Here is a 27,028-nt window from a genome sequence, read left to right on the forward strand (position 1 = left end):
AAGTAATAAAAAGCGATGTGTGTATCTAATGATCTCTTTTTGAGGAAACATGTTGTTATGTGCAATTGTACTCTTTGGAACATCTTTGGCATTCCTACTGTTTATGATGTCCTTACCAAAGCGTAGGGGGGGACAGTTTTCCAACATGGAGAACACCTCCTATGTTTTGCTGTAACTTGATCGATCATTTAATAATTATTTTCATAAACCTGGGGAGTCAGTGGCATACGACACAGTAATTATTTTTTGTTTTATACTAGTCATAACAAAACTACCTTGTATAAAATCTTAAAACTTTGAGAACTGAATTTCTACTTGCAAAGGTAAACAACGGATGCTTAGACCTGTTTCAGAGAAGTTCTTTCTGTATATATTGGTATTATGTAAGACATTTGGGAGTATGGAAAGAATGGCTGCTTCTTTGTCCTGCATTTTTAGGAAACTTGTAGCACTAAAATATCCCCTATGGAGGCATGGTTTAGTGTCAGCATCTCTTGGGTGAAAAGGAGACAGGATAGAAAAGAACTCCCAATCTGTTTTGAACATTTTAACGAAATTGTGAACCCAGCGGATGTTTGGAGACTGCACCACCAGAGGGAGTGGGATTACATTTTTAAACATTTAATCCCATCACTAAACATACTCTACTGGTTGATTTAGGGCTGTAGTTAAAGGTGATTTCATACATGATTAAAAGCCAAAATCTGTTGAGGAAGAACAGATGCTCCAATTACCTTTGGCTTTATTTAATTGGATTCCTGAAAATGAGAAGTGCCTAAAAGATTTACTGTCAGAGCTCTGATATAAAAGGATGCAGCATTTGTCAATATTATCAGAATGCTAAGGAAGTGCCATAGCGGTATATGCTAACTAACTTGGATGTACATTAAAAAAAATACATTAACTAAAAACGAAAACAAAAACAAATTTGGAATACTTGGAAAAGCAGCTTAAAGAGTAAAGGAACCTATGGTTGTCATTTGGAAGTTACTTTTATCCACCGCTATTATGAGCTGTATCACCCGACTTGTTGGTTGCAGGTTGTTTTCTCCTTGTATTTGTGATTTTCAACTTTGAAACTAATTGGAGCTTGTAAATATCACAGACATATTGGTTCAAATCCCCTCTGGAGCTTCCTGTCATCTGAACTACTCCCCTCCCCTACCTGGAGGGCAGGGAGAGACTGAAGAAAAGGCAGAACACTCCAGATTGGTAGGTGGTGGGTTTAAAAGGCAAAGGAATTTACTTAGAAGGCTTGTCTCAGGCGGCTGCAAGATGAATAGATCTCCACATCCGTCTGCCAAATGTTAAAAGTTTATCTAGAGGCCGTAACTGGGTTTGGTCATGTATACTTCCCGACGATCTCAACACCACATCACTGTCTCAAGTCTACGCCTTTGGAGCAGCTTCTGAAGTGGGGAAGGCAGACGGAACCACATCCCAAGGGCAGGGGAAGGCCTGCGGAGCCTCTGATTGCCAGGGTCCAGCTCACAGGTCAACTGGCAGTCATGTCCTCTCCATGACCTCCCCCAACAAGATAACCAAATACAATTCTTAGGTTAAAAAAGAAAGGCTAGACGTCAATATCTAGATTTTAAAATACAGTGGAATAGTCTGGCATCAAGGAATCTCCAGATAGAAAGAAATACTAACTTCAACCTGGGAATAACTGCCTATCTGCGCATTTGAAGTATGAATTCCTAGGAAAAACACTGCCAGGTAATTCTCGGGGCCAGGCTGGGAATTCTCCTGGCTGGAGACTGTACTGTCTCCTGAGGCCGCACGTTCCGTCTTGACACAGCTGGCACCACCAGGGTGCGCCCCTTAAAATGAGCGGGATCCTTCAGTCCTTGTTCCTCTCATGCGCCATCTCTCTTTTCACATGGTAATGATGCTCCACATTTACTGTGTTCTCACCATGTACAGATACCGCCCTGCGTGATTTAAGCGCACCATCCCGTTCCGGCCTCGGAACAACCCTAGGAAGTGAGTTCGATTTTTATTCCCAGTTTACCAGTGAGAAGACTGTGGGGACTGCAAAGCCCAGGAGATATTTGAAAGGATCAATTGGCCTTCTTCCTTCCCCCATTTATTCTGTGCTGGATACAGTGTTTGGTGGTGGGCACAGAAAGAAGAATGCAGGCTGATCCATGCTTCTTAGAACTTATTGCCAATGGGGAAGACAGTCCTATAACAGAGTGCCACAGGAGCCCTGAGAGAAGGAGAGAAGTTTCGATCCCATGAGAGATTCCAGTGGAAGACATGCCTCAGTTGAAATGTACAAGAGACTCTCCTGGCAGGGAGGGGTTGAGGGGTTAGGAGCGGTCAGGGCGATGTGTGCCTTCCAGGCAAAGGAAGGGCCGAGTCTCAAGGTGAGAAACAACCAGGAATATCTTGTCAGCTTGGCTGAAGTGCGGGGTTGGAGGAAAATCGGGAAAAGCCAAGTTTGGAGAGTAAGAGGGGGGGTGGTCTGATGTGAAAGGCATGGCATTTATGAACTAGAACTTCATCTTAACCTTATACATGATGGAGAGCCTAATACAGTGATTTCACTAGGAGAGTGATGCGATGACACTTGTGTTTTGGAAATATCCGAAATGGTGTGGAAGGCAGATTGGAAGGGGATAACGCTAGAGGTGTGGAACCACGTTAGGAGACTGGGAGTTAATCTGGCTGAGAGATGGGAGAGGGGGCTGGATCATAGCAGTTAGCAGTGGGGGTCTAAGGAGAGGGTCTGTCCTCACTTATCACTTCTCCAGCCTGATCTCAAGAGGGCCTGGAGCACTCTCTGTCACTTGGAGCTCTGTCCTGAAGCCTGGGAGGATTTGGTTCTGATCCTGGCTCTGTGTTCACACAACTGTGTGCCAGTGGACATGTCACTGAAACTCTGGACCTCAGTGGCCTCATTTGCAGAATATCAAACACGCTAGATGATCTCCGAAGCCTCTTTCAGGTTCTATCTTCGGTCTTTCCGATGAATGGCATGGTTTCTTTGTATCCATTTCAAACCGGATGCAGTGGTATCTCCAGAATAAATGAATAACCTCTGGTGTGGAGTAGATACTTGAGTAGAAAAGAAACTTGAAAATCATTCAATGCATGAGTTTTCATATTTCTGATTAGCTGTAGAATATTTCATTCAAATGAAATATTATGCAAAAGCTCAACAAACAAAACAGATGGAAGCTGACAACCTCAGGCAGATGTGAACGTAGGAGAAGGGAACCCTGCCTTGCTCAGTGGGAAGCTCTTAGGGGACTCCCAGGGCTTAAGCTTGATTAAGCCGGGCAGGCTCGGGGTGGGGCATTCAGTTGTCCAGCTCCAGTCAAGGAATGAGACAGATCATGACCCCCATGGTCATGGAGTTAGCGACAAAGTCGAGATAGGATCTAAGCCTTCTGTTTTTTCTACTGTTGCGTGGTGAGATGAGATCCTCAAACTAATGCCTTCTTGGAAAGTGCAATGTCAAATACCTTGTAAAACTTTTTGCAGTGCACGATTTGGCAACACCATTTTGATGTTTTTCTCACACTAAACTTATGATAACATTATAAGGGCATAAGACATTGGGGAATCAATTGCCCATAGATCCTTGTTTAGGAATGAATTATGACTTGTTTTCTGAAGAAAACTTTGACCTTTCCTGGATGGAGATGGTGGAGATTGTATGTTCCTTACGTAGGCATGCTCGCTGTTAAAATTCATCAGGCATCATCAAAAATAGTCTTCAACTTATTGCTTGTTAAAGAAGGTAAATGGGCCTTCCTTTAAGTAGTAATACAGAATATTTGGCTCCAAGGAATTGCCTGTGATAATCAGTATCAATTAATCAATTAATTGTGCAAATTAAGCTAGTCAGCACCTGACACTGTGCTAGGCATTGGAAATACAATGGTGAGCAAAGACAGAGCCAGCAGCTGCCCTCATAGAGCTTCTGGTCCAGTGAGTGAGCTAGACAGGTAAAGACAGCTTTCCAGAAGATGCAGCTTCTAGTGTGAGACATGGAAGAGAAGCCCCAGACAAAGGCAGGGGGCAAAGTGTTGTGGGTGAGAGCTTTCCAGACGGAGGGAACAGCACATTTATAGATCCAGAGGTGAGAGAGAGCATGACTTTTTCAGCAATCTCAAAGAGGTTCATTTAGGCAGCTGGAATGAGGGGAATAGTCCGGGAGTTGAGGCTGGAGATGTGGAGGCCAAAGTCTATTCAGTGATGACGGGTGTGGAACTCATGCTGAGTCCTGTTTGAACCTTTGAGGTGTTTGAAGCAGAGCCTTGTTTTAGGGAAAGCAGACTGACTGTGGTTTGGAGAATGGGTTAGAATTGGGCAAACCAGTTAGAAGGTTGTGTGGTAATCCAGGCTGAAAGGAGGGTCACCTGGCCTCGAGTAGTGGCATTGAAAAAGAGGAGGAAAAGACCAACTGGGAACTATCATCAATGGGATTTGGTGATATTAACCAGTTTCTCATTTGAGAGTCTCAGTATTTACAGAGACCTTCCTGAAGGATAGAGAGCCTGTGAGTCTCCAAACTTTGGTTTTGGATTAGTTAAGAATTGTAAGAGGGCACTGTGTTTGAAGTGTTTTATCAATGTGATTTTACTCCATAGTGCTTTAACATTGTGCCACCAGGTTACATGTTCTTACATCTTCTTATGGATGTTTCTCAGACTGTTGTTTCGAACATTACATGGGATCTTTATAGGAAGATCCTGGAAAACTTACTCTCACGGTGCACACCAGTAATGACTTCTGTTTCTCCTGACTTTGTTTTGAGCTCTGACCATGATAAGTAGTTTTAGGGACCACAAGTTCCTCTTTGGTTGGTGTCTGGGAAGCCCAAGCCAAATGATTGTTGCTTCCAGCAAAATGTAGTAGCCCTTGTGGCATTTACTGACCTCATTCTGGCTTCATTTTCTGCTTTCCATTTTTGTTGTTGTTGTTTGTTTATTTTTAAGAGAGAGAGAGAGAACACGCATGCGCTGGGGGTGGGGGGGGGTGGGGAGTGAGGAGGGGCAGGGAGAGGGAGACACAGAATCCGAAGCAGGCTTCAGGCTCTGAGCTGTCAGCACAGAGCCTGACATGGGGCTTGAACCCACCAACCATGAGGTCATTATCTGAGCCGAAGCCAGACGCTTAACTGACTGAGCCACTCAGGCACCCCAACTGGTTTCTATTTTTAATTTGACTTTCTTCCCAGTTCCTTACTTGCTTGTTATTGTTTTAAGTCTCAAAATGTAGTATCTTTACAAGCCACTTTGATTCCGTTTGGAATGAGATTGACTATAATAATTATAATAATGTGAAGAAAATTTCTTGTATCTTTGTGCCACAGAACAATTAGAAAGTTAATATATATAACTTTATATAATATCTCTCATTATATATTATATTATATATTATATTATATATAATGTATATGTGTATATTATTAATGTATATGTGTACATTATATATAATGTATATGTGTATATACACATATATGCTTGTAAGTGTTTAATTTTGAATTGAAAATTTAGATTCAAGTTTTTGAAAGTCTAAGGGTTTCTCTTGACTTACAAAGCAAAAACATGCCTTTCTCAGTCCTCTTTCCTCGGGATTATAATTTGAATATCACCAACTTCTTCCTTCTGATTTAAGCTGAATAGTAGCATTTTCTGTTTTTGTAAGGAATCACTTATTTTCACCAGTACTTCTGTAATTTTTCATATGGGAGAATTTCTGAGTATTTGCAAAGATTCATTTAAAAATATAAATGTGGTTATATTGGGTTAGTCTTTTTCTGAGTCACAGAAATAACTCTCTCCTTTCCTTCAACAGTCAGGCTCTGTATTACATACAGAAATATGGATTTAAAAGATTTATTCGTGTCTCAAAGAAACTGGGAATCTAGTGGGGGAGGGAAGTTAATCCCATCGATCTTCACTATAGTGAGATAAATGCCTCCACGGGGGGGGGGGGGGGGGGCGCTAAGCACAGTGAATACCTTAACTTGCCAGGTCCCCACTTTTGCCTTGGTTGTAGGAACAGCCCTGCTGTGTCAAACTCCCTGCATTTCTTTGTTCTGTGTCTGATTGTACACCGTTATGCAGACCCAGCCTGTGTGGGTGTCCGACTTCTGGCTCCCCATTTTTAAGTTAGAGGGTTTGGAGTTATATGCCATACAAAAGGCTGCAGCTCCTATCCAGACAAAATATTATTGCAGGTAACATTTAATGCCAGATTTTGCTCAATGGAGTCAATTCCACGTTGCTTTGTTAATGATGAGGGGAAGATTGCTTTGCTGATCTGATCTGGAATCAGGGAATTTTATTAAAGGACACGTTCTGCAGAAAGGACATTCTCAAATCTCTGATCAATACGCTTTGCAACACTGGCATTGATTTGCATTGGTGGATGTAGTAGAATCCAAAAACGGCCACAGTTTTTTTGCAGCAATCCCATCAAGAGGCAAAATATTTTTCTCCACCTCACGAATCTGGGCTAGCCTTATAACATGCTTTGGCCAATAGAACATGGCAGAAGCAATACAGTGCAAGTTCTGAATCTGGGCTTCAAGAGGCCTTGCAACTTGGCTCTCACTCTTGGGATTTGATTGCTGTCTTGAACAAGACCGGGTTAGCGTGCCGGAGGATGAGCTATGTGGCCCACTTGTTGCTGTGAGAGAGGCCATCCTAGGCTGGTCAGTCTCCAGCTGACCCGCAGATGCATAAGTGAGCCCAGCTGAGATCAGAGAAGCCTGGACAGATCGGCAAAATACCCAGCTGACCAATAGGTGGTGAGAAGTAACAAATGGTTGTTATTTTAAGCCACTAAGGTTTGGGGTTCTTTGGTGTGTGGTAAAAGCTAGATGGTAGGAGTGCAGTTTGGACATCTCCGCAGTGGTATGCATGTGCTAGTGGACTTTAGAGCAGAGTAGAAGAAAGGAAGGAAGGGTGTTAAAGAGGAAGGAAGAGGGGCGCCTGGGTGGCTCAGTCGGTTAAGTGTCTGACTTCGGCTCAGATCGTGATCTCGCAGTTTGTGGGTTCGAGCCCCGCGTCGGGCTCTGTGCTGCCAGCTCAGAGCCTGGAGGCTGCTTCGGATTCTGTGTCTCCCTTTCCTTCTGCCCCTTCCCTGCTCACACTCTGTCCCTCTCTTTCTCTCTCAAAAATAAGTAAAACATTAAAAAGAAATTAAAGAGAAAGGAAGAAGAGGAGAACATACACTCACTACCTTCTGCATGCCCAGCTGATGATCCTTTTTTTAACTTCTATCAATGAAGAAACAAGTACACAAATCTTCTGAACATTGTAGTAGATTACCCATAAGGGAGATTCAAGCTCCTAATTAATTATGATTCCCAAAAGATTTGTCAAAATGAGCCCATGTTATTTATGGCAGTGAGTTTTAAAATATCAACCCCCTAATGAGAAAAGATATAATTCTATTTATTTCCTCATATCTAAAGACAACATAATCCATTTATCAACCCTACCCCCAGTACCCAAAACATGAGGGGTAATACTGTAATTTATTATGCCAGAAATATAATTCACATACGACTGGAAAATAGACATCGTAGGTTTCACTTTCATTTAACAGAGCCCTTGCTGGGCATCCCCCCGTCTGCTGAGTCCAGGGTTTAACTAGGGAGGATAGAAAGACGAGGAAGACAAATCTTTGATCCACTTGGGAAGGGTGAGGGGGGGCTGGGGATGGTGGGTGCTGTCATATACTGACAATAAAGGCTGTCACTAATTCACCAAAGGGCCTCTCTAGCCTCAGTTTCCCCGTTTGTAACCTGGGGAAGTTGCTCCATTTCTGGTCTTGACATACGTCAACCTTTCCGGAGTGAGGGTACGTGCTTTGCCCTTTCTTCCAGAAAGTGGTCCTGATGCAAGATTTTCTTTATTACGATTCTCTCAGCCCTGAACATGTTCTGATTGTCTGGTGTGTGGCCGGCACCCTGAGAACCCCTGGCCACATTGTACTGAACAATGCAGTCCCTGCCTTTGAGGAACTTAAGTGTACAGTGTGGGAAAGACCACACAGTATGGAAAAAGCTCCGATGGGGCAAATAGCTGAGCCCTCCGGGAAGGGTGGTGCTCAGAGAAGGCTTCCCAGAGGAGAAACGCCTTTGCAGATAGCTGAAGGATGAGTAGCATTGGTCAGATGAACACGCGTTTGTAACTACTACCCAAGCATCGATGGTCTTACTGCATAGAACCAAGTGATTATAACTCATCACGTATGTACAGAAAACTGTGTACTTTGTTAGCTCAAGAATCTGAAGTTTTTTGGGGTGCCTGGGTGGCTTAGTCAGTTAAGCATCAGACTCTTGATTTCAGCTCAGGTCATGCTCTCATGGACATGAGATCGAGCCCCGCCTCAGGCTCCACAAGAGAGTGGAGCCTGCTTGGGATTCTCTCCCTCTCTCTCTCTCTCTGCCTCTGTCTCTTCATCTCTCTCTTTCTCTCTCTGTCACTCCCTTGCTCATGTGCTCTCTTTCTCTCTCTCAAGATAAATGAATAAGCATTTTTTTTAAATCTGAAGATTTTAGGACTACTTTGAGATGTTACAAAACTTTTTATGTACTCGTTGTCATGGAGTCCTGTTTTATTATTTATGAGAACACGAAGGGACGGAAGAATTAGAGACCTTTAGTCAGACTTCATCACATTCACTGGAAAGGAGATAATTGCAATTACTGAAGAGATTAATGTGGAGGCAGGCGGCACTCTCCAACACATTGCACATAAAAACCCAGCAACACTGGAGAATAGAGCTAGAATGGGTGTTAGGGTTGATCGTGTGTGTGTGTGTGTGTGTGTGTGTGTGTGTGTGTGTGTGTGCATTCATTTTCAGAGCAGGGAAGTCAGAGATCAGGGAGTTTGGAAAATTACTCTAACAATTACTTTTTGAATTTTGAGTACCTTAATACTTCTCCTAACGATACAAAAGCATGTTACTGAGCTGACGATCCTTTGGCAGTGAGACTGACTGATCTGACTGCTCTGTCTTGTGGGCGGGAGGCTGCATAAGCGACGGCCCCTCACTGCCGTCCATACAGAATAGAATGGAGAATTCACACCCCAGCTCCTGGCTCCTGTTATCACACAGTCGCCCAGGTTGCACGTGGCCCCTGCACTTTCAGGCTGCACGCGGGTTTGATCCAAGTGGATCCACTTTCATGTCTCAGCATCAACGGGGAAGCCCTGGGGCAGGAGGCTGGAGGTGCTTGGCATTGGTGGGAGGTGAGGTGCTGCCAGGCTGTGTCTGTGTGAAGTTGATGGGGATCCACGCAGAGTTGGTCTCTGCAAAGGTGAAGCAAGAGCAAGTGAACTGAAGCATGAAAGGTATTTGGTACAACCATTTAGCTTTTCTCTTGAGAGGTGTACTCTTTCTGGTAAGTAAGGAACCTCCTCTACCATCAGTTAGGTAGTCAGAAAAATCAAAAAAGACAAATGTCCACTTCAGCACTGATGGTCTGTGTTATCTCAGTGTGTTTGAGGAGCAAATTTTATTGATGGGTATCACTGACACTGAAAATAATGATGAGGTAAAACCTTGTGAACATATTTCTTACAAATTAATAGTTCTCGAAGCTGAAGGCAAAGTCATTCCTGAGATTGATTTTGGCCATAGCTATTCAAGATGTGGATGTATTGAATATATATATATATATATATATATATATATATATATATATTATATATATATGTTTTCTGGACTCTTCTTGCCTTGTTGATACATTCTAATGAGTTTTAAATATTCTATTCTCTGATTTTTCCATACTATTCATAATGTTCCTTTCCAACTACTGTGCCTTCACTATTGTTTATTGATCGTTGTTTCAGAAACTGGTAAACATATACTTGAACATGCACAGTATGCCCTTGGAAAACAAAGGATAAAGAAAATAAGATTTGAAAATTTAATGCAGTGTTTAGAGAAAGAATTCAAGCCTATTTTGATTGTAATGTTTTAGTGACTTGACTTTCACGTGTCAAAGTCATCCTGAATGTTTATGGTCATCATGCCAGAGGGAAGAGAGAACTCTGAGTGACATGTAAGATCTGTCTCTGGCTGGGAAATGCTCACTTTCCCTTTTCTTTAGTAGAACCAGTCACATAGCCCCCGTACAACCACAAGGGGGCAGGAGATGCAATTTTGTGGTATGCCTCCAATAAAGGAGAACCGTGGATATTTGGCAAATAATACCAACCACTACCCCGGCAGGGCTGACATTTTTAGCTGGTAATGTTACAGAAAACCTTGTGAGATAAGTCATATGCAGCAGGTTTGAAGCTGTGGCATGCATGGCATTTTAGATGTTGAAATTAAAGTCTTATTTGTAAAAGGAAGACGTAGCAGGTTTTAATGTATAACCACCAACATATCTGTTTAAAGAGGTTAACTAAATATTTATTAGTCAATAAGAATAGTGGAAAATGCAATCTCAGTATTACTGGGGCTCTCCTGCTGCAGGATTGCACAGTCAGGGGAGATCTTTGGCTAAGCTCAAGCTTCAGGGAGACATGCTGGTCTTTGGTCCGTTTGTCTCCGCTGAGATGTACAATGATCAAGCCCATATTCCACATCTCTGGAGCTAGCAGCTCTGCTGCCTTTGGGCCAAGCTTGGAGGCACCAGAATCTCTACTGAGGCTGTGAAGTCCAAGGCTACTAGCCCAGCCTCCCTCTGGGTACTGCCCTGTGATCTCTCTGAGGCCATTCCGCTTCCCTGGGGCACTGCCATCAGGCAGGACTGGAGTCCCTCCCGTGCCTGGGGACCACCAACTTTGGTGCTGTTGTTAGTCTGAAGCATATTCTCCAGGTCCTCATGCCTTCTCAAAGGACAGGAAGAACTGCTGACCTAGAGCATCTTTTTCTGCAAAGCACTTAAATTCTGTGGCCCACCTATTCCATTGGTCTGCCAGTGTGATTCCAAGATCTGCCTCATGTGATTGCTGTCATGGAATTGTTGAAGGGATTAAAGGAGACTCCTGACAGCAACTGACATGGAAATTCCTAATGATGTGAAATGAAACGTCCAAGTGAATTAGCTTTAGTGATAAAGAATGGGCAGGGCAGGGATGGGGTTGGGAGGAAGACATTGATATTTATTGTGCACCTACTATGTACCAGGCCTTGGTAAGATATTTTCATATGTTATCTCATTTAACCATCATAGCAACACTATTAAGTGGTGAGTGTGAGCCCATTTTTACAGACAGAAAACTAAAACTCAAAGTGTTCTATGTATCCATAAAACATAATAATAATGATAGCTACCATTTATGATGCTTTTATATGGCAACCACTGTTATAAGATCTTTATGAATATAATAGTTACTTTAAAGTTTATTTATTTTGAGAGAGAGAGAGAAGCGGAGGGGCAGAGAGAGGGAGAGAGAGAATCCTAGACAGGCTCCATGCTGTCAGCATGGAGCCCAGACAGGGCTCAATCCCACAGTGAGACCATGACCCAAGCTGAAATCAACAGTCAGATGCTCAACCCACTGAGCCACTCAGGCACCCCTATGTCTTTATGAATATAAAATTATTTAGTCTACCATGGGGTAAATACTATTAAAAAACAAAACTCAACCAAATAAATTTTAAAGCTCTAATTGCTTTTATCAAGCAACATCTAGCGTGTACTAGGAAGCTCTCAAAAGTTGTACAAAATGGAAGGTTTTTGTAGGAAGGAGAGTGAGGCAAGAAGTTACTAGCAAAGGAAAAGAAAGGATTGTTTCAGCTAAAGTCACCTTCCCTTAGGGGGAAGGGCAGGGAATCTTATTAGGTGGATTACCTCATCTTCCTTTGGGGGATGGAGAGGGCCCATGTGACAGAATCGTCCCTGATGTTGATCAGAAAATTCCTGACTGAAGAGTTAAGACTACGTTTCTGGGGGAAGTTGAAACTGCAATTAGGTTAGGTATAAAGTTCAGATTTGGTGACTTAGCTTGAGTGACACCATTTTGGGCCTGTTGTTTTCTTCTTAACAGTACAATATTCTTATTTTGCAGATAAGGAAGTTGAGTCATGGAGTTTGAGAGACACCCAAGGTCACACAGCTAGAAAATGGGGAACAAGACTTGACCCCTGGCAGTCTGGATCCAAAGTCCATGTTCTAAATCATTGTACTATATGGCTGAGGGATGGGGTGAGGAAAAGAGGTTGGGAGGGGGGAGAGAAGACAGACAGACAGACAGACAGACACACACACACACACACACACACACGTCATAGACAAATTCTCAAATTTGAATGTATATGTTGAAATGACTTCAGACTTTCCCCAAAGGATTTCAACACATTTCCAAGGAAATGAGCCTCAGAAATAGTCCTGTGATGGAGCCTGGTGCCAGAGGTCAATGAAGAGTGGACTATCCCCTGATTTCATAGACAGGTACTGAGTGCTAGTCCTCTCAAGCCCTTTCAATCCTACTATCGGCTGAAAGACAAATTAACAATGCCTAACATTGCCTAAGATTGGAATAGAAAGGCAGTATCAGTGTTCCAAATGGGACAGCTGATGACCTGGTGGTTAAATGCTCAAAACAGCTTTCCTGAAAATGGAATAGGAACACTACTTTTTTTTTCTCTCCAGATGCTAGTGCTTATCACCTAGTTGGCTAGATGCCAGATGCTTTTAAACACAAACACTGTGCAAACTACCTGGGGTCAACTCTGTAAATAGTGCTGATGATTATACAAGGCAACATTGGCCCATGGGTATTAAACCTAAACATTTTTGGCTCTCCAAACAGCCAAGTTACTCTTAGCTTAAGGAGGTAGGGGCACTATACTAGAATCCTTCTTTTAGCATCTTTTAGTGGTAACTCCGAATAGGTGGTCAAAAAGATTAAGCAACTTGTTCCTGCCAAGGAAAGAAGACTAAAATCCAGATTTTCTGGCCTCTAGCTGCTAATCACAGTAAAGAAGAGTAGATTCCATGGATTTTATTTTACTAACCCTTCCAAAGTATAAAGGGTGATGCAGTCTTTTAAAATGATTTTACGACAGACTGTATATCTTTGAATAGAATTTATGTTCAGTGATCATAGTTTTTAATGTTATTCCTTGGTGTAGTTATTTTAGCATCAGACATAAAGATTGTAAGTGACTATCATATAAACCATTTTACAAATCATATGCCTTTTTTTTTTTATAACACAAATGGTCAAGTTTTATATACTCAATTAGTATGAATACCTAATCTGACTTGGTTAGATGATCAAAGTGCATATGGTCTAGCTATTAAAACACACTTGGAGGCATAGACAGATGCCCTGTGCTAATAATGCATTAGAAATATTCCTGCCTACAAACCACATTTTTCTAAACTGAGTTATGATTTACCTGGAAAATTGATTTACTATTTGATTTAATAGGGAAATTGGCTGTGTGAAACTGGCTACTATGAGGAACCATTTTCGAATCAAATAACCACCTTCAGTCTTCATTTGTTCAATTATATCTTTCCTCATTTTTTTCAGAACAGATTTGAGACACTCGGGTATTTCACATTTTGTAAATTTGAATTTTTGTATTTGGGTTTGTGAACACTGGTGGGCTGACCATATAAAAATGTTTTGTAAAAATTCTCTTCCCCTCAAAAGAAGTTCCATAAACTTTTAATGATATGCAATGTGAAATTTGAAAGGTTAAAAAACTTTTCTCATATGCAACAGAGAGTGCTTATCAACTAGCAGAAGTTTGCTTCTCATTGTTGATCAATTAATAACTGTAGAATTTCAGTTCCATTAAAAAAATGTGTGGCCTAGACTGCGGTATGTGCTTGCATTTACTGTTTTAGTCACCCTATTACAGATGATTAGGGAGACATTTGTAAATGCTCTGCTGTCTTGAAATTAATTCCCAGGTCAGTCAGAGATTTTTTAAAATAGCTTATTTTAGGAAACATAGACTCTTGTGGGTATAATATTTACATTATTTAAATTTATGCTGAATTTGCTGTTTGTACGAATGATGAGATTCAGTTAAGTACATTTCTAACCACTACTCTGGACATTTCTAAAAACAAAGCAAAACTAGGAAGAAGGCAATAATTTACAGAGTAAGTGTAATTTAGCTCTTAAATACATTATGGTAAAATAAGTTATAAGCATTAATAGGGCAAAACCACTTGTCTTTAAAGTCTGTGTATATTCATATTCCTATTACCCCAGAAGGTTTTTGCTGGAGTAGTTTCTTAATTTCTCTCTCATTGAATCATTGATATATTAATATGCTATGGATTATGATGTTATTAAACACATATTAGATGTAATGCAGGCAAATTTGTCTTATAGAAACTTTAAACAAAAGGGACATCTTAGTGTGAACAGCCCATTTCACCATGTACAATGCATACATTTTGTATAAGGTTTGCCACCGAAATAAAAATAATAAAAGTACCAAAGTGTGCTGAAAATCACTGTCGAGGGTGGGGTGTTGGGCAGCAGAGTATAAAGGCATAATCCTTCCATTTTTGCTTTAAATTTCAGTTCCTCACCATTGCCTCCAAGGTTGGTTTTTCCTTTAAGTTCATTTTGACCTTTAAGTTCCTTCCATCTTTCGGCGCCCAGGAAGCAGGTGTGGGAGGAAATTGGCTACTTTATGAACCCTCCCTTCTCCAGCCAAAATCATTTCAGATTCACTCCACTCTCAAAATTCTGTGCTAGGCTTTGTGTCTGGATGAAACCCCTTAACACGTTGTGGAATTTAATACTGCATTTTCCTATGCTTAAATCTAATTCATCTTTTAAAAAGTTTGCACATTTCTTCCCACTTAAGGATATACACACAATGGGGAAAATGCTTGAAGGCAGAATGCTGTGACTGGCTCTTTGGAGGTTTCTGAAGGGGCACTGAGGTCAACTTGTTTCCCCCCCCACCTCCTCCCTAAATTTTAGAAATGTGAAATCTGGCAGGGATGTGTCTTAAACTGGGTCTGGATGGAAAATGAACATAATGACCTCTAAGCTGATGAGCTGACACCTGAGCCCCCATCCCCTTTAGTTTCTGCGTTGAAATTTTGAAGATTATTTTCAGGAGGCTGTGACTACCAACTGAATAGAGAAATCATCTCCACTACTCACTGATTCTAACCCGGTGGGTATCTCGCGAAAACAGAAGAGTTACACCTGAGGGGAGGGTGTTTGCTCTGAACACACAGCTCAAGGACGTTCTCGACTCAGATGGAAGGTCTCTAGGCTGTAGCTAAAACTTTCATCCGTCCAGATATTTACAGTTTGAAGGGCTTCCCCCCTGATGTTTTTGGCAATAAAGGGAGAAAATCATTTCTCCTAAGGGCATTTGAAACTGGCAAAATAAACATGCTGTGCACAGCTGAGTCTCCCTAGCCTTTGTTTTCGCTGGGAGGCTGGAGGGTCGGGACATGGACCGTCAGACTCGAGGGCTTCATCTTTTAAAGTCTCGGTGTCCGCAATACCGGGATAATCACTCCACGTGCCACCTGCGGAGGCCTCATTTTTCTTTTCATTTCTTAAGAAAAAGACTCCTCGTCGTCTAGGCAAGTTTGGACAACTGATTAACTCCTGGGAACACTTGCGCATCAGCTGATCCCAGGTGGTGCAGACGCCTAGCGGGGACCAGGCCCCGGGGGCGCCCCCGAGGTGTCATCTTCCCGAGCGACGGTGCACCTCTCACATTAACACTTGGTTCCGCTTGGGTCTCTTCCATCTCCACCCCTCCACCCAGGGGGCCTCCCTGAGCCCCTGCCACCAGCTCACCTTCTCTTTTCCTCCCACGCCCCCGGACAGGGCATCCCTTCTGGCAGGTGGGGTTGGGGGATGTCTAGTCCCCGGGGAAGGAGTGCAGAAGGGTTAACGAGGAGAGTCTGCGGCCAGGTGGGGCGCCCACACCCGCCCGGCCGCGGTGGGCGTCGGAGGTGAGGGGGCGCTGTTCGGGCAGCAGTGCGCCGGGCGGCGGGCGGGAGAGCTGCCAGGCTGACGGAGACGCCGGCCCGAGTGGGGGCCGCTCCGCCGCCACCGCCGCCGCCGCCGCCGCTGTGATGCGGAGCCGGTGCTGCGCCGGGCGGTGGAGTCAGAGCCCGGGCGCGGGAGCACGAGCTGCAACATCAGCACCGGCGGCGGCGGCGGCAGCAGCAGCACCACCTGCACCAGCTCCCGGGCCCCGCGCTGCGCTCTCCGCCCTGCCGCGCCCGGGGCCGCCGCCCCGCGCTCTCTATGGATGTCAAAGCGGCCCCCAACGGGGTGGCCACCATCGAGGACCGGATCCTGCGGATCACTGGCTACTATGGCTATTACCCGGGTTACTCCAGCCAGAAAAGTAAGACGCCGCGGGGCTGCCTTGTTCCAGGCACCGGAGCGGGTGGGATGCGGGAGGGCGCGCGGTCCGGACACCTGCAGCCCTGCCGGTACCGCTAACGCTACCTTCCTGGCGGTGGGGCCGCTGGGGCGAAAAGTATGTCCGTTGTTCTCGGTGCTGAACCACGAGAGAGAACGGGGGCCCGGGCCGTTTGCGCCTAGGAGTTTGGAAACAGTGGCAGCCTTGGGGTCGGAAGCGCCGGGGGGACCGGGTGAGCGCTCCGGGCGGCCGTCGGCCGGCTTACCTCTGGCTCATTTACCACCAAGGGGAAGGCTGCCATGGCTGTTTACTTAGCGGAAAGTCAGCCCTAGGTGCCGCACTCCCCCCAGCCCCTACTGGGTGCCGGGCTGCAGGCGGGGCGCGGGGCGCGCTGGCTGGGTAGGCTCGGGGGTGGGGCCGGCGGGGGCGGCAGAGGCAGACTTGGGTCCCGGCGCAGGCCGGCTCTGCTTGTGCACTCCGGCTGTCGAGACGCCGCCAGCGCGGGAATTACTCCTGCTAAAATGTCTTTGCGAGGTCCTCCACCCCGGGCAGAGAGAAACCTGCTCAGGTCTCCGAGTGCCGGCGCCTGGAGCCAGAGACCGGTGCAAACGACTGGGGGTGGGGTGTGTGCAAGCGGGAGGCGCGACAGGGCCAAGCTCCCGCGCGGCCGGCGGCACGTCGCGGCTCCCTCTCAGCCTGAGTAGGCTTCTCGGTTCTGCACAGGCTTTCCCCCGGCTAAGGGGAGCGGGGGGGGGGGGGGGGGGGGGGGGTCGTGCGGCGCGGATGCTTTCACATTGCTAGAGCAGTTTCGCGGGGAGGGCGATGAGGTGCGCTCTACTCTGTCCCCCTCCCCCCAACACACAAACCCCACTGGCTGTCTTTGCTGGAATTAGTTCAGCCAGCGACCAAAGTGAAGCTCATTTTTCTCCGAATTGGGGGACTAGTTGCGGCTTAATTCCCATGCAGGTGGGATCTCGCTTTTCCTGTATCAATGCATTTCTGTCGCAATAGATGGAGCCTAATTGATGTTTTTGCTGTTATTTTTAACCAGAAACCGTGCAAGATCCTCGATGCATTTCTCATTGGTATTTTTCTGTGACATTTTGGGGTCCGATCAATGTTACAGTTTCTCTGAAGCAGACAAACCCTGACACGTAGAGGAGAAAACACTTTTTTTTTCATGTAACTTTCTCCCCCACTATGCTGCATCTCTATTTAATAATAATTCAGGAGCTTTGTTCTCATAGAGATATTTTCTCATTTGATATTTCATTTGGTTTCAGGAAAGGCCTGTCTGATTTGGATGGTTTCAGTCTAGCTGTTTTTAGAAGCTTACATTATTCATTTTCCATACAAAAGTAATTATATAGTGTTAGAATTTTCTGGAAAGAAAATAACACACTGTGGAATGCAGTTTGAAGTCTTTGTACTATAGATTCAAAAACTTCTTTTTTTCCCCCTATTGGCAAAGGGTTTCTTTTTTTTACCCTAGAAACTTAAGGACAGCACTATGCTATGAGGCACCATAAAGCATTATGGCGAGGAAAGTATGCTATGTGGACATTAGTTGGATTTCACCAAGTAATTGAATGTTTTAATTAGGAACCATGGGATTTTGGTTGCTTAGAGAACGTGGAAGCTGTCTGAAATTTCAAGACTCAGGGTAGTTTATTAATATAATTTTTATAACAATGGAACTGTGGTTAATAAAGAACAAACCAAATGGAATACTGGAAAAGTGACATTTTAAATAAAATCATGTTCATATTATCTTTTCATGCTCATTCAAATAGCGGCCCTTGTTTCATTTGCAGTACAATAATAGGACAAAAAGAGGGAAGAGCCCGGGCTGAGACAGTAACTGAAGCGAACAGGGATAAAGGTACATTTGGCGTAGTTATTTTTGATGGGCACTTATCTAACTTGAGGCCACAGAAGTCAGTGAAGACAATCTCACGAGCACAGAGAATTACATGATAGTCAAATAACTTTCAGGATGTTCGTGCCTTCAGAGGTAGAAAGAGATTGCCATTTTGCACAGTGAGAGACGAGGAGAGGAGAGAGCTGGAAGAGAGCCAGGCAGCCGAGCACCGTGAAATAATCCTGCCCTTAATGCAGGCCTCAACTAGTAAACAAACACATTGAAGCAAACCAGTACAATATGGCCAATTGATTTAGCTGTTACCAGGAATGAGCAACAGCTTGGGGGAAGTCTGGAGGGATATATTAAGGGAAAGGCTATGGTGAGGAATATCGAATATGTGAAGGCAAGGTGACTTTCCCATTTTCTGACTGGTCACATGTGAGGCCTTAAGGATGATCTCTTGATATCTATGCCATTTACCTTTTTAGAAGTAGGTGGGGACTCAGCTCTGAGAAAATGCATCAGTGATCAGCCTCCTGTTAATGTATACTGGTGCCGTCCCTGGCAATCAGGAAGATGAGTGCCTTGTGCAGAAGAAATGCTAGTAGTCGGACTGATACAAAAAGAAGTGTGTGTGTGTGTGTGTGTGTGTGTATGAGATGTATTGTCAGGGTATGATATTATCAGGATAATAAGCAGGGTGCAGAAATGATGGAAGCATTTGTCTAGCCTTGAGTTACTTTTGGTCTGGTGGGGGAAATAGACTCCTCTATTCAACAAGTGCTATTTGAGGACCTCCTGTGTGCCAAGAATACGCCCATGAACAAAACAGACAAAAACGTTTTCCTTTTTGGAGCTGAAGTTTCAGTGAGTGGAGACAGACAATAATAACAAACAAACAAACAAATAATGTCGTATGCTTCAAGGTGATAGGTGCTTTAAAAAAAATCACAACAGGGTAAAAAGAATGAACAATTCTGAGGGGGAGGGGTAGAGATTGTGGCAATTTTATTTATTTATTTTTTTTAAATTTTTTTTTTTTCAACGTTTATTTATTTTTTTGGGACAGAGAGAGACAGAGCATGAACGGGAGAGGGGCAGAGAGAGAGGGAGACACAGAATCGGAAACAGGCTCCAGGCTCTGAGCCATCAGCCCAGAGCCTGACGCGGGGCTTGAACTCACGGACCGCGAGATCGTGACCTGGCTGAAGTCGTACGCTTAACCGACTGCGCCACCCAGGCGCCCCGAGATTGTGGCAATTTTAAATAGGGCAGCCTGTTAAGACTTCACTGAGGAGATCACAACCAGGCAAAGCCTTGAAGTATGTGAAGAAGTTAGATGCGTGAACATCTGGAAGATGTTCCGGGCAGGGTGGACAGCCAGTGCAAGGCTCTGAGCTGGAACGTGCCTGGCATGCTAGAGGAAAAGCATGGAGAGCTGCATGGTTGAAGTGGAGTGAGCAGGTTGGGAGAATGGGTAGAGATGGGGTCACTGTGAATGCGGGGGTCGGGTAAAGTAGAGCCCTAGAGGCCATTGTAAGTCCTTTGGGAAGCCTGTCTGGGGTTTTGACAAAGGAGTGATGTGACTTGACTTTTCAAAGGGATCAGTTTGACTGCTGTATTCAGGCAGGAGTGGAAGCAGAGAGACTAGCTATGTTATTGCAACAACCTGGGTGGGAGATGATGTCGGCCTGAACCAGACTGGTGACAGGTGGTAAGAGGTGGTCAGATTCTGCAGATACTTGAAGTTAGAGCCAGTAGGGGTTACCAGTGCACCGGATATGACATCTGCAAGAGAGAGAGGAGCAAAATGTGATTCCATCTTTTCTGGTTTGACCAACTTTGAGTTGCCAACAGCTGAATCCTGAAGGCTTCAAGGTAGAGGGAGTCTGGGGCTAAGGATACTATTTGAGGAATGTTAAATGTAATTGGAGATGGAAGGTAAGCCTGGAGTTCATAGGAAAGGTCTGAATGGGGATATAAATTAGGGATTTTTCAGCATCTGGATGGTATTTGAAGCCTAAGACTGATGAGAGCTCCAAGAGTGAATTTATGTAGAGAAAAGGAACAAGGTTTGAATCCTGAGGGTCTCAGACATTAAGAAGCTGGGGGAGAGGAGAAACCATGCAGGTAGACCAAGAAGGAGCTCCCAGGGAGGTGGGAGGAAAACCAGGAGCTTGTGATACCCTGGAAGCCAGTGAAGAGTTTCAAGGGGAAGGGATTAGCTGAGTCCGATGCTGCTGAAAAGTTAAGTGAAATAAAGACTTGTAACTGACCACTGAATTTGGCAGTTGGGGGTCACTGGTGACCTTGACAAGAACCCTGACAAGAGCAGGTAAGGTAGGATAAAATTTACTAGAATGTGTATAAGAGAATTAGAGGACTTGGAAATGTGAGCATAGACAACTCTTCAAGGATTTTTTGTGCAAAGGGGAGCAGAGCCAATGGGGATCGTAGGATCAAGGAAGTTTTTTTTCTTTTAATGGAAGAAATAACAGCAAGTTTGCAAGGACTTGAGAATGATTCAGTAGAGAAAGAATAATCCATAATGTGGGAGAGATAAGGCATGGAATCTACCGCACCAGAAAAAAGACACTTCATGCAGGGCAGTGTGTGTGGGCGTAGGTTCTGGAAGGTGGATAACCAAGATGGTGGGAGGCAGCTGAGTTTCTCTTTGGTTGATTTAATTTTCTCCAAAGAGGAAGCAAGGAATCAACTGAAAGTGAGGATGGGGGAGGGTGTGATAGTGGTTGGAGGAGAGAGAAGGTGTGAACAATTGAGTAGGGAGCATGACCAGACCCGGGAAGTGCAGTGAAGTGGTTTGGCTGCCTTAAAGAGCCCATTTAAAGTTTCTGGCCACAAATTGAAAGTGAGACCAGTCGGCAGGTTGTTACATTCACTGATACAATGAAGACTTGGAGCAAGTGAAGAGAAGGACTTCACCAGAGTGCAGATTATCCAATGGGTATGATAAAATAATAGGGGAAAGGGAGGAGTAAATGGATGCAAGAAAGGTATTACCGTAATGGTTGACCGTAGAATTTAAAGCTGGTAAGTAGAGGAGAGGAAATCAAGGTAGTTAGGGAGAGTGAAGAGATGGTAGGATCAGTGGGTTGCAACCTCAGTGGGATCAAAGGGGAGCGGAAGTTAGCTGGAAGATGAGAGGCAGTGGTCAGAGAGAGAGCTGTATGCAGTAAGAAGTTATTTCTGTTAGTCAAGTCAAAGGATAAGTCAACTTAGGTTTTATTGTATTCCATAATTGATATTCTTGGGGTGAGACTTCTTTTTGCGTTTGTATAAGGAGGTGGTATGTTGGTGTGTAGTGAATTAAACCCTAGTGATTTGGAGATCGATTCTAGTCTTAAACCTGCCGGGAGCTGGCTCTGAGACCCTCTCTGTGTCAGTTTCCTTGTTTGTAAAAAAAAAAAAAAAAAAAAAAAAAAGTATAGAATTTGCTGTCTCAGAACAGCCATGCAGTAGGTCAGCTTTGACAGCTTTCATAAAAGTCCCATCTCTTCACTGCACCTTCCTTCTCAGATGGCAACCAGTTGTCTTTCTTCGTTCTATGTTTTTTGCACCTGTTGGCCTTTTGTTTTTCTATGCCCCATTAGTGACCAGGTTCTGTGGTTGTTTACTCTTGGTAGCTGCAACAGTAAAACCTCTTCCCCTTATTCTGATCCCAGCACTGAGCATCTCCTCTCCAAAAAGAATTCTATCAGCTTCTGGCTTTTCTGGCTCTCTGATGTCTCTGACTGCTGCTATGACTTAGCATGTCCCCAGGTTCCAGCCTCAGTTGGTTCTTCTCACCCTACTTTCCCTGAGTAAGCTCATTCAATCCCCTGGCTTTGCTATCTCTTATGAGTCTGTATATCTAGGTTCTCTTTTCCTAAACCCAGGCCATTTCGAACTTCCTACTAGACTTCCTACCTGGATGTCCTCTAGGCATGTCACACATAAAACTAAATTCATCAGCCTGTCCTTAAAATGTGCCCTTTCCTTCTTATTATACTTTTTAGCTTCCAGTATCTGCATCTAACCAATTGCCTGGAAACCTGGAGTTATCCTCAAACCTCTACCCTTTTTTCTTACCCATATTCAGTTAAGAAGTCCTATCTGTTCTTCCCTAAATATGTGTTTTCCATCCCCACTGGCACTACCTTAGTTATTTCTATCCATCACATCTTTCCTCCAGCCTCAAACCCTTCAAATCTAGTATGCACACCTTAACATTTAATTTCGCAAAATGCAGATCTGTTCATCTCGCATCCCTCATCAAATGCCTGGAATAAATCTTGATTTTCTGTGGAGTAAAGTCCAAACTCCTTAGCATGCCACAATCTGAGCCCAGCTTACATTGTTCTATTTTAGCATGCATTTCCCCCACTAATTGCCAAAGTGATGCATGCTTAATACAGAAAATCTGGAAGGCAGAGAAGCAAAGGGAGATTAAAACAAAATTACTCATAATTCCATCACCCAGAGGTGATTAGTATTCACATTTTGGTTAATATTATCCTTTCAGTCTTTTTTATATCCATAAATACATGCAAATTCTTTTTATTTCACATTAATTATTATATAATTATTAATAATTTATTTAATAATGTATTCATAGTCTTCCATATATTCAAGCACCTTAATCTGCTTGGTTGTTGGATTTTTAGTCCACTTTTTAAATTTATTTTTATTTTAAGTTTATTTTTGAGAGAGAGAGAGAGAGAGAGAGAGAGACAGCATGAGTGGGGGAGGGGCAGAGAGAGAGGGAGAGACAGAATCTGAAGTAGACTTTGCAGAACCTGACTAGGGGCTCAAACTCAGTGAAACTGTGAGATTATGACCTGAGCCGAAACCAAGAGTCGGAAGCTTAACTGACTGAGCCACCCAGGCGCCCCCAGGTTGTGTTTTTTTTTGTTTGTTTTTTTTTTTTTTTTTTTTTTTTTCATATCTCACATGGCCTCCATAAACCCTGGTCATAGTCTCATCAAGGGGCTCATTATTTCGATAACATTATTGTCCCCATGCTCTCCTCCTCAGTGCTTTTTTACACTATGGCCAGATGACTTCCTCTCCCTGTGTCTCCTTCATCACTCTTTGGAAAGCTCTTTGAAGGCTGAGGCTGAGTTGAAACGCTGTCCTCTGTAAAGCTTCCTGATTGCCCCAGGCTGGGTTAATCCTCCCTCTGTGCTCCTATAATACTGTGTACTCACCTCTGCTCCAGCACTTAGCACACTATTTTTGGCTGTTTACACAAGACTGTCTCACCCACGGAGCTGAGGGAGGTAAAGGACTTATCTTTATTTATGTATTTTCCTCTTAGGCAAAGTGTCTGGTATATATCCTGGGTGCTCAATAAAGTTTGTCGTACTAATGAATGAATGATTATAGTTTCCTTTGAAGAAATTGAGTTAATTATTTTCTCACAGAAAGAGAGAGAGTCCATGATAGTAGCAATTGGAGAAAAAATTCACCAGCTATGAATGAATCAAACAGATGTGCCTATTCAGAGAATACATCAGATGGTATCACTTTACCTTTGTGGTTGTAACTTCTGCATTTTTGCCCTTCTTGTTTTCTTTATCACTTTTTCTATGCTTGAAAGGGGCAAAGGCTTTTTTTTTTTTTTTTTTTAATACAGAGTAGTACAAAGTTGGTAGAATTGTAAGAAATACAATGTGGTCCTTCCTCCCACCCCCTTTTAAAATGGTTGATGTTGGTCTTCATGGTACAATATGTAACATTTAAGCAACTCTGGCTGGAGTAAGTTATAAAATCGTCTCTTGCTAGTGACACAAACGCCATCACTCCCAGTTCATGTTGTTTTACCCTGATAATAAGCTTTATATTGCTTTGTATGTGATAGGTAGTGTTTCATAGACAGTTCTAGTTACCATCGATGTGGAGTATTGAGAAGTCTTTGTTACGTAGCTTTTAACTATAATATACAAGGACTGTATGAGTATCATTGTTTATGTTATTCACGTTGGATAATGCCATTTCTACAGTGCTAATTTTGGTGTGTATTTTTCATTTAAAATATAAATTTACATATAAGTTGGGTATTTGTATTATAAAATACTACTACGACTACTAGCTAACACGTGGGCTTAACATTAAGTTTCAGACAGGCTTTCTAAAGAAAGTATATCTAAGGCCTGTTTGAGGCCATGAGGTCTAATGCAAAGACCTTAAGATTCTGCTCTGCCACTTCTTAGCCGTTAAACACCTCAGCTCAACAATTTTGTTCCTGTAGTATGGGAATAAAAGTAGTTGTTTCACAGGTCACTAGGAGGATTATGTAAGACAATGGATGCAGAATGTCTGGCACAGTTCAATATATGGAAGTTGTTAATGATTATGGAGGAAGACAGTAGAACTGGTTTCACCATCCAAGAGCCTTGCTCATTTTTTCCTGGTAAATAAGCGACTTACCACTTTTTTTTGTTGCTGTTTGTTTTTCATATTCAGCATTGCATTTTGAATTGGTATTGAAAGTTGTGTTAGAGCGATGTTAGAGATCATTTGCACATTATCCAAGTTCACAATGGTTTTCCATTCCTTATCCATTTCTGGCTTGTCTGGTGTTATAATCGAAAGGGGCAGTGTATTACACTTATCTGGGTTGCCCCTAAGGATAGTTTAAAATGGGCTGGAGGCCATTTGTGATGAGGTTATTCCCAGTGGGTTGATCTAAAAGAGAGAAGACAAATCTAGGGCCTATGAGGGACGGGATGAGTCTGCATATCTAGAGATACCCAGACCTCAAAGGAGAAGGGAGTGCAAGGGTGCCAGGGGTGTGGGAGAATAGGGGCAAGAGAGTGGGGGAGGGGAAGCATGGAAGCCCATTTGAAGATGGGTAGCATGGGTTGGGGACAAGTAGGGTTAGATAGGATTGGGAGGGCAAACAGGTGGAGAGGAAGCGAAGCCTGAGGATTAATTTGGAGCCAGTTTGTTGAAAGTTGCAGTGTTTCTTTAATATGCAGAGTTTTAGAGGCACAGTTCCTTTTTGGGCTGTTTATATAGCAGTAAACATAACAGAGTGTTTTATGTTCTACTTTAAAAAATACATCATTATGTTATAAACATATAAACATATATGTTATAAACATAAACATATATGTTATAAACATATAAACATATGTTATAAACATACAAACATATTTCTACATAATCTCTGGAGTTAATTTTTTTAAGTTATAAAGCGTTTAATTATTTACAGACCCAGAAGAATATAGAGGAAAAGAAAAATAAACTTGTCACTCTAGCACAACTACTGTTATTTTGGTTAATTTCCTTCCTTTCTTCCTAATGCGTATAGGGCTCCCCTTCTTGAGTTTTGGCAAATGTAAACTATAGTGTGGTCATAATTCTGATATATACACGATTTTGTGCCCTGCTTCTCTTCCGTTTAACATTTTAGGATAAGCATTTTTAATTTTGTTGCTCTTATCTGCCTTGAGAGGCTGGAATTAGATTCTCCTTTCAGAGATCTTGCCTTAAAAAATTTGTGCAAACTGGTTCTCAGTTATTTGAGACTAAATAAAATGGAGAGACCTGGAGTGTTCGTGAGGACTTATTTGATCTCTAGTTACAAGATTGCATGTGAACTGGCTTAAGCAAAAATGGAAGTGATTGAAAGGATACTGGGAATATTCTATGGATTTTAGGGGCAGGGATGAGGTGGGATGAGCTAGCATCAGGTCCTGGAGGGTGATAGGGAAAACAGGAAGCCCTCTTTCTCTGCCTTTCATCTCTTTTTTCTGGCACATGTTCTCCATTCTTGTCTCTTGCTGCAGGCTGGCTTTCTCAATTTCCTTGTCCAAATGGTTGAAAATAGCCTCTGCCAGCAGTTCCAGTGTTTACGTGTCCTCTATTCAAGAGAGCAGACAGATTGAGCAAGAATCTCTTACTTCTAAATCCAGATTCCCGGAGAAAGGGACTCTTTGGCCCAATTTGTGTCAAGTGCATACTCTTGATTCTATGGACTATGGTGGCTTGGGGCAGGGTCAAGTTATGCAATCATGGCTGCCAGAAACTCTCCCCAGTAGCTCTTTTGACTGTAGGGGAAAAGGTTGTTTGAAGTGAAAAGGAGCAATTGGCCGGACAGTCAACTTAATCGCTATTGGTTCACAGAGCTTGCATAAAAAAGTTTCTTACTCAAATCATAGGCTTCAATCAAGATCCAATCTTTTCTTTTTTCTGTTTCTGATAGTTTTTGGAGTATATCAAGATCATACTTAGGTTATAGAGACAATATTTCTACAAACTAAGAACATCCAGGTGTCTGTTTAGAGTGTAAGTCCCTAGGGAGTTCTGTTTAAGAAGTATCCAACCAATACTGCAGACTACTTACTAAGTTTTATTGAAGTGCTACTGCTTACATCAAGTTTGGAAGACATATTTCGTTTTCTAGCTCAGATAGGGCAGCGCACCAGTTCCTTCAGGTTCAAGGTATGGTAATTGAGGATGACATTTAACATTGTATATTTTAAACAGGCATTGAAAATTACATTTTTCCGCAGTCTGGGATTTTCTATATTTAGTCCTGGGTTAATGCCAAGATGGCACTAGTGAGGTGTCAATAATGGTTTTGTGGTCTTGAAAACCAGACATACTAAGAATTGTTTATCTCCTGTGAAAGCTAGGATTCCTAAGGGGGTCAGAGCATGCAGATTTTTGCTTCTGATACCTTGCTAAGCTCCAAGTCATGTGACTTTGGTATCTATCTTGTGTTTCTGTTCATACCTATGTCTAAGCACAGTCATTCTGGAGGGAAAGATCCAGATTGAGTGAGTTGGAAGCCATTTGGAACACTGTCTTCTCTGCTAGACTTATGGTGGCAGGTTCTAAAGAAGC

The 27,028-nt window shown here is 43.1% G+C and overlaps 1 protein-coding gene across 2 annotated transcripts in view; it reads left to right on the forward strand.

Annotated features, from left to right (window-relative positions):
- The window catches only part of SLC35F4 (solute carrier family 35 member F4), a 364,805-nt gene that overhangs the window by 94,410 nt on the left and 243,367 nt on the right, over positions 1-27,028 (forward strand). The window contains exon 1 of one of the 2 annotated variants that reach the window (XM_086709657.1): positions 15,331-16,293. The exons of the other annotated variant lie outside the window; for it this stretch is intronic. Within the exon in view, the coding sequence (XP_086565783.1) occupies positions 16,191-16,293 (103 nt within the window). The 5' untranslated portion in view covers positions 15,331-16,190. Of the gene's footprint in view, positions 1-15,330; positions 16,294-27,028 lie in introns of those variants that run through there. 2 annotated transcript variants of the gene reach the window in all.

This window comes from Puma concolor, chromosome B3 (assembly GCF_028749965.1).
Source record: "Puma concolor isolate L17-30 chromosome B3, mPumCon1.1.hap2, whole genome shotgun sequence".
NCBI classification, from domain to species: domain Eukaryota; kingdom Metazoa; phylum Chordata; class Mammalia; order Carnivora; family Felidae; genus Puma; species Puma concolor.